The 8,625-nt window shown below is 44.3% G+C and overlaps 1 protein-coding gene across 1 annotated transcript in view; it reads right to left on the bottom strand.

Moving 5' to 3' along the window:
* Positions 1 to 1,027: 1,027 nt before the first annotated feature.
* Positions 1,028 to 8,625, bottom strand: part of NPTXR (neuronal pentraxin receptor) — a 38,428-nt gene continuing 30,830 nt past the window's right edge. Inside the window, exon 5 of the mRNA XM_053253224.1 lies at positions 1,028 to 7,753. Within this exon, the coding sequence (XP_053109199.1) occupies positions 7,529 to 7,753 (225 nt within the window). The 3' untranslated portion in view covers positions 1,028 to 7,528. The remainder of the gene's footprint in view (positions 7,754 to 8,625) is intronic.

Here is an 8,625-nt window from a genome sequence, read left to right as displayed (position 1 = left end):
GTTAGAGTAAGAATATAAGAACAGACCTGCTAGATCAGGCACAAGACTCATGTAGTCCAGAATCCTGTTTCACACAGTGGCTCACCAGATGCTGCTGGGGAGCCTACAAGCAAGAGGTATGTGCATGCCCTCTCTCCAGCTGTTGTTCCCCTGCAACTGGTATTGAGAGGCATCGTGCCTCTGAGGCTGGAGATGGCCAACAGCCACCAAACTAGTAGCCATTGATAGCCTTGTCCACTATGAATTTGTCTAAGCTGCTTTTAAAGTCATCCAAGCAGGTGGCCATCACCACATCCCATGGCAGAGAATTCCATAGATTAATTAAGTGCTGTCTGAAAAAGTACTTCATGTTGTTGGTCCTAAATTTCCCAACCTTCAGTTTCATGGGGTGACATCTGGGTCTAGTGTTGTGAGAGAGGGAGAAACATTTCTCTCTGTCCATCCTCTCCACTCCATACATAATTTTATACAACTTGATCTTGTCCCCCCTTAGTTGCCTCTAGAGTGTTGGATTAGGACCGAGAAGACCTGAGTTCAAATCCCCATTCAGCCATGAAGCTCACTGGACTAAGAGGCACCTTTGTAATGTGGTGATTCTCTTTATTTAGCAGGGGGTGAGTAACTGGCCCTATCCACCCCCAGCACAGAACTTCTAGTGACTGTTGCTGGTGTCAGTCATGTTTCTTTTTAGATTGGGAGCCATCTTATTTAGTTATTATTTCTCCATGTAAACTGCTTTGGAAACTTTTGTTGAAAAGCGGTATATAAATATTTGTTGTTGTTGGGTGAGCTAGTCAGTCATGCATCCCTCAGCCTAACCTACCTCACAGGATTGTTGTGAGAATAAACACAACCATGTATATTGCTTTGGGCTCCTTGTAGGAAGAGTGGGATATAAAAGTAAATATATATATTACACACACACACACATGCAAACAAACAAACAAAAAACCCAAAGTCAAATGGATCCTAAAAGGCTGAAGTCTGCCCACCCTGTCTTATGCAATTCCCTGGAAATCCTTGAGAATCAAATATAAACACCAAGTTTATTGTTAACAGTCAAATATACAAAAAAATACATATGACACACACATGTGCGCACACATGTCAAATCCTGCTTAACAGCTGTACAAAAGAAGGCGGAGGAGAGAGGAGGAGAGTGAGAAAGTGGCTCAAAGTGGTGTATTTGTTCCCCTCAGGCTCGGTGAGATCACAGTGTTTTGTAGCTTGAACATGATTTTGCCCATCCCCTTACCCACTCTTTTGTACCCTCCTCTCTCTGTGAGGAGTATGGGTCCCCTTGGCAACAAGACAATTTGAGGACTGCTTCACATGTTACACTTTTAGCAGGTACATCTTCAAGATAGACATATACATAACCGAGACTCTTGTAACCTGTGCAGTGGATACATGTGTTTATGTTATCGCATATATACTATGAAAATGCCCTGTGGAGAGCAGGGCCAATTATGGCTCTCCATGATGCTGAAATAAATGGTTATATAGGGACATGTTGATAAGTTGGTGATCCTATGCGCATATTGGCTCAAAGCAATTCTGCCATCAAGACTTCTTTATTACACAAAAATAAAATACCAGATGTTACAAGCTAAATACATACTTGTATGTTTGCTGGTCAATGGACTGAATCAAGATGATTGATTGATACTTGTATGTATTTAACGCAGGCATCCCCAAACTGCGGCCCTCCAGATGTTGCTGAACTACAACTTCCAGCATACCCAGCCACAAAAAATTGTGTTTATGGATGCTGGGAGTTGTAGTTCAGCAACATCTGGAGGGCTGCAGTTTGGGGATGCCTTATTTAATGCATACCTTGCAGCTTGTATGTGATCCTCCCTCTTGTCTTCCTTGCCTTAATTGGTAATTGCTCATTTGCTGCAGCTGTGATATTGCTCCCTTTCTTCCCTGCCTACTGCTTATCTTGAGAGAAAGGAATTTAAGCACTGCTGTGTATCTTGGTTTGGTAATCAAATGACTAATGCGTTTTTACATTGAAACCAGTTTTGTTTTAACTTGTAAGATCTGGTATTTTATTTTTGCATACTAAAGAGGTCTTGGTGGAAGAATTATATAGGAACATGGGGAACTGCCTTATATTGGGTCAGACCATTGGTCCATCTAGCTCAGAATGGACTACTCTGCCTGACATGGCTCTCCAAGGTTTCAGGCAGGAGTCCCTCCCAGTCCTCCCTGGCAATGCCAGGGACTGAACCTGGGACCTTCAGCATGCCAAGCAGACGCAATACCACTGAGCTACAGCCCCAGCCCCATCTATGCACCTCAAGTGGGTACATGCATGGATGTCTGGAGGGGGGTAAAGAAGAAAGTTGCCCCCTTTGCATTGAGCCAGTCCCACTGAATTCAATGGGGCTTACTCCCAGATTAGTGGGTATTGTGGGTGTAGGATTGCAGCCTTTGTCTTGCCCCCCTGGAAAAAAGTCCTGTGGATGCCCATGAGTCCACTCTCTCAGGCCTGCTCAACTTAGCCCCACCCCCAGCTGTTTTTGGACTACAACTCCCATAATCCCCAGCCACAGTGGCCAATAGCCAGGGATTGTGGGAGTTGTAGGCCAACATCTGCAGGAGGGCCAAAGCTGAGCAGCCTTGCTAGATCTTTAATATGTGCCCATTAGAAGTGCAATGTGAAAAGCAATCCTTAGAGAAGGAACGGAACGTTTGTCATTAGTATGCTCTGAAATAACTTTGTCTGCTCTGCCTTCCCTCACCCCTTTGTTCAGAAAAAGAGAAATATATATACAACATTTTGTATTACCATGGCAAATGGAAAGTTTAAGGTGGGGGAGGCAACAAAGTACGACGCAAGCAATCATAAGGTTCCCAAAGAGGAAGAACTCTCATATGTTGTTATCAGTGGATTCACAGGTTTCAACACCATTGTGATATCAGGCACTCAGAAGGCATACAAACCATCCCAGCCCACCCCAAATCTTGACCAGGCTCAGCAGCTGACCACAGTGCTTGGAACATAGGAAGCTGCCTTATACTGAATCAGACTATTGCTCCTACTAGCTCAGTCCTGTGTACACGGACTGGCAGCAGCTGTCCAAGGTTTCAAGCAGGAATATTTCCCAGTCCTACCAGCAGATGCCAGGAATTGAACCCGGGACCTACTGAAAACAGAGCAGATGCTCTACCACTGAGCAGCAGCCCCACCCCTTGAACTATGGCGAGAAAGGTAGGGGGCCTTAGTGAACCCACAAGCTCCACCTCCTGGCAGGGTCAGCTCATCAACTAGGCGGACCTAGGTGGTCATCTAGGACCCCAATGGGGGGCATGGCAGAGGCAGACTCCATGCAGAGCTGGGCAGTGGTGCAGGATGGCAGGCAGCAGTGGTCTTATAGGGTTTTAAAGGTATAAATCTGCTTTCCTCTCCGGTCCCCCTGCCCCAGCCAATGGCAAGTTACTTTGATCCCCCCCCCCCCGCCCCAACAATCAGTTAAAATTATATTCTGTAATGTACAGAATATAATTTTAACTGAATGTGGGGCATGGGAAGCCAAAGTCATGCTTTGCCTAGGGTCGAAAAAAGCCCAGGGCAGGTCCTGCCCCCAGTTCTCCCTAACTTGAGCCAAATTGCTACCCTTGTGCTCGTTTCGGCAGCGCATATACTAAAATGTTTATTCTTGCCACCCCTTTGTAGCCTTCAAGGAACAGCAGCTAAGGAGGCTGTCAGAAAAGCAACTCTGCCCACTGTAACTGCGAGCTCCCCCAACTTCAACGTTCCATTTCTGTGACAAGATCGCTGAAGATTCTCTCATCAGCTGCTCTAAGAATGCCCGAGAGCTCTCCTCCTCCCAAGATGTGGCACAATGAGAATGAACAATGGTTGAGGACCGAAATAAGAAAAAATGGGTGGATATCTAGAGATCTTTGTGAGTGTGGTGGCATCCATTTCTGTCTCAAAACCTGGCCCAGTAAGGACTGCCTCACACACAGCATTTTCTTTCATATTCAAACAGTCTCAGTGATTTGTTGAAGTACATTCATGTGGTTCCTGTGAAGTGTGAATGAGTCACCACAGACTCAGCCAGCAAACAAGTCCTGGGGTCAGAGGGGCTAAAAAGGGTATGGCCGCCCTAATGGGGATTCTGTATCTATGATAGCTTAATGCTAGAGATGTCAAAATAGGCATGGTCAGACTGTTCCCATGCCCTGTCCCCATTTTCAGGCTAGTTGCCAAAAAGGAAAAAAGGCGTTCTGTGTCCTTAAGAACTACACATCATGTTAGTCAGCACCCCCAATAAAAAAGCTATCGCTGCATTTGCTCGTAACGGGAAACCAGAGTTAAATGGGGGCAGAGGTTGGATTTCTTGTACATCTGGATGCATGGAACCAGTCCTTGCTCAGACATCTAACATTTGGTAAGCCTTTGCCTATGGCAGGAATATTTGAGCTGTCAGTGACTGACCAAGAGAGAGATCTTGGGGTTGTGGTGGACAGCTCGTTGAAATTGCCAACTAAGTGTGCGGCAGCAGTGAAAAAGGCAAATTCCATGCTAGAGATAATTAGGAAGGGGATTTAAAATAAAAATGCTAATATTATAATCTATGGTGCCACCACATTTAGAGTACTGAGTGCAGTTCTGGTCACTGTATCTGAAGAAGGAAATTGCAGAACTGGGAAAGGTGCAGAAGAGGGCAACCAAGATAACCCGGGGCCTGGAGCACCTTCCTTATAAGGCAAGGCTACAGCATCTGGGGCTTTTTAGTTTGAAAAAGAGGTGACTACAAGGAGACATGATAGAGGTGCATACAATTAAGCATGAAGTAGAAACAGTGGATAGAGAGAAATTTTTCTCCCTCTCTCACAACACTAGAACCAGGGGTCATCCCATTAAATGGAAGGCCGAGAATTTTAGGACCAAGAAACTGAAGTACTTCTTCACACATTGCGTAAGCAATCTATGGAATTCTCTGCCATGGGAAGTGGTGATGGCCACCAGCTTGGATAGCTTTAAAAGGGGCTTAGACAAATTCATGGAGGGCAAGTATATCAATGGCTACTAGTCTGGTGGCTATAGGCCACTTCCAACCTCAGAGGCAAGATGCCTCTGAATACCAGTTGTAGGGGAGCAACAGTAAGAGAGAGGGAACATCCTCAGCTCTTGCCTGTGGGCTTTTCAGAGGCATCTGAGAAATGGGATACTGGACTGGATTGGCCTTGGGCCCAATCCAACAGGGCTGTTGTTATATTTAATGCATCTTATACACAATATGCAGCCATTATGTGATTTTCTTCACACCTTTATTATTGTGGTGAAAAGCCACAGGTAGCATCTGCTGTTGTTACTGGCAACAACAACAGAAAAGGAGATTAACAGGAACAAAGCAACAGGTCAGTAGCGTTATAGCTTTTCTGCTACTCTCTTCCCATTTCTGCTACTTTCAGTTAATGTACCATAAACAGAAGATAATCCATGCCTTAAAGAAAAAAATCCAAAGGAGAAATGTGGCAAAGCATGTTCGTTGGATGACTAGCATTTTTATGGTTTGACTTCCTTTAGGGAATATTGGCCATCATACTGCACCAAGTTCAGTGTGTGTTCTAACAGAACATGTGTGAAGTTGTGCAAGAGTGCTCATGCACAAAATGCAAAAAAAAAAAAAAAAGGAGGCACAAACACAATTGCAAGATGGATGGCTGTTATTCCCATCTGCCCATTGTGCAACTGTGTTTGTGCCATTTTTACATTTTGCACAAGCTTACTCTTGCACGACTGTGTGGATATTCCATTAAAACACACAGAGAGCTTTGCACAGTGTCAGCCAGAAGCAGGATTGCTGTGAATTCAGGTGTAAAGTTGTGGTGTAAAGGTGTAAAGTTGTGGGCCAGGATCTTAAAGTAGAGGGAAATACAGAGCAAACACCTATCAGGGGAAAATTAAGTAGTCTGTCACAGCTGTCTGTGGTCACCTGGAGTTTGCAGAGTTGGATGGAACTGAGCATCTAGTAAAAAGTATCAACTGGTGCAATTCCTGTTATCATTTCTTAGCATATTTGTAACCACTGGGAGTAATCTGCCAGGAGTAAGCAGCAAGAGAGTGAATCAGATCCTATGAGTTTAGTGTTGATAGTATCACCCTGTAAAGTTAGGGCTGATTCATCATTTGATGACTGCTGCACAAAGTGGTGATTTGCATGTGTGAAATGGCATCATGGGTCATCAAAAACCACCAAGAGAAACCACTTCAGATATAGTGCTTTTGAATCAAAGCCGTTCACATGTTCAGCTGTGAGTCATCACTGTAATCAAGTAATAAGATACCAAGTAAAAGGAATATGCATGTGTGAATCAACTCTGTGGAAAGAAGAACTATGGTTTAGAAAAGGGGGCTGAGCAGAAATATCAGGAATTTATGCTTGCTACTTATATTCTTCCTCTTTAAAAGCTATAATATGTTATAAAGGAATGAAGTCCTAAAACAGTGACAAAGGAAATCGGAACCTTATGCCTTGTTTATATAAACTGAATGTTGGGACTGCACAGCAATTCAGATATCTCATCAGTGAAGTTACATTTGGGATGGAATGTTGGATCTCCGGCTGACATACTGTGCAACGTTATGTGCGTGTTGCAATGTAACACTCAGGCAGTTGCACAAATGCGTTCTTGTACAAGTGCAAAAATTGTGCAGAGTTGTGCAACAGAAAATAAGTGCAACAGGAAATAAAAGCCATACTGTCCCCCAACTGCATTTGTACAATTTGTGTGCTTGAGCCTGAGCCCATTTGCACAACTTCACGAACGTCAGGCTGCAATGCGCACATAACATTGTGCAGTATGTCAGTCATTGTAAGATGAAAGATAATCTAAATCTAAAATGTAGGCCTTTGTGTAATTAAGAAGTCCTTTAGCATCACAGCCTACAGATGAGGGGCTACTTTATCAGTGAAGGCTATAAAACAGAGGCTAGAAGGCAAATAAGTCAGTGGGAGATTCTTGGTAGAAGCATGCAGAACTAGAGGAATATTGGCTTTTGTATTCCTGAACTATCAATGGCTTTCCATGGGAAAATGCCATCACCGTGAAGACTCTGAACCCTTCACAATACCACTCTGTGTCCATACCACACCACTTGAAGGTATAGGCAAATGAGAAAGAAGGGAAACATTGGTGATACCAGATCCACCAACAGCCTGTCATCCACAACCTTAACTCCTGGCCTTGATCACACTGTTGTTCAGATATGGCTATCCAATAACCTTAGCCTTCTTGGTGGAGGGCCTTGCTTGCCACTCACGGTATGAATCAGAACAAGATTTACTGGAACAATTAAAAACACAGTGTCACAATTTCTTTAAGTTCAGAAGTTTTCATGGTCCCTTGCACACATGCACACACTCACTCACACAGCTCTCCCCAGACCAATCCAGGCTCCACGATGTTTCTGTATGGGGAAAATAACCCCTTGCTGCCTTGTTCCTTAGGTGGGATGAAGGAAGGGCAAGCCACTTTCATGCTTCTTTCTTTTGATGGGGACATCTCATGCCTTCATCCTCTCCTCACAGATCTCAAAGCTCCACTTGGCTGCCCCTCCATGGACCTCTACCAGTTTTTCATCCCACTGGATTATGTTGCCTTGCAGGTGGCTGGTGCAGTTGGCCAAGCCAATGATCTCCGCTGGCGTCAGGACATGATCCCACATATTGAACTGAGAAATTTCACCCACAAAGGCCTGAGTGGCATCAAACCTTCCACCCAATGCATCCTGTGGCGTTATATGAGAGAAAGTGGAAGGACGGAGGGTAGGTTGGGACAGGGGAGAAACAGTGGAAAGGAAGAGTAGACAGGACAAATTGAAAAAGAAAATAAAGACAACAAGGGGGGGATATATGAATACAAGGAGAAGACATAGAAGGGAAAATACAGGGATGGAACAAAAATGGGGGAGAGAGACAGAATATTGTAACTGAAGTTGGCCATTACATTATCTTATTCCTCAGTTTATCTTTTCTCGGGAGAACAGAGAGGAGTCACAGGAGATTTCCCTGGCTTTAAATCATAATGGGAGTAGGAGTCTTGGGATTAGGCAGCAGAACATGTTGCCTTGCTAAACAACACAGCTTCTGTTCAGCTCAGAATCTCTAATCATGGTTACCAAACTATGGAGCAATGGGCTTTGTTAAGAAGAAGGAAAAGAGCCTCTACAAGTATAAATAAAACAAAGCAAGAAAGCAGGGGGGAAATAGTTTGGACAGCCACCCCAGGGCTTGGAGAACCCAAGCAACCCTGGGCATGGTGACCCAAGGAAACAGGGAGGGGAAAGAGCCATGCAGGCCTATGGTTAGCATGGCCTAACTGTAGTTGTGGATAAGAGTTGTACAGGTATGGACAACCCACATCAAAGCAGGAATCTCAGCTCCATCACAGGCCATAAATCATAAATTGTGGGTTCACACAATCATGCTAATGTCAGTAACCGACACAAAACCTAGATTTGAATGACTGTGTGAACTGGACCATTGACTCTCTAGAATCTAAGGCACAGGTATTTGCAAGCTCAGTGATATGAGTTCCTTTTAACAGGAGATTCTTAGATTGAAGCTGCAACCTTCTTCATGCCAAGCATGCGCTCTACCA

The sequence above is a fragment of the Hemicordylus capensis genome, chromosome 5 (assembly GCF_027244095.1).
Source record: "Hemicordylus capensis ecotype Gifberg chromosome 5, rHemCap1.1.pri, whole genome shotgun sequence".
Taxonomy (NCBI): Eukaryota; Metazoa; Chordata; class Lepidosauria; order Squamata; family Cordylidae; genus Hemicordylus; species Hemicordylus capensis.
This window is presented reverse-complemented; position numbering and strand designations above follow the sequence as displayed.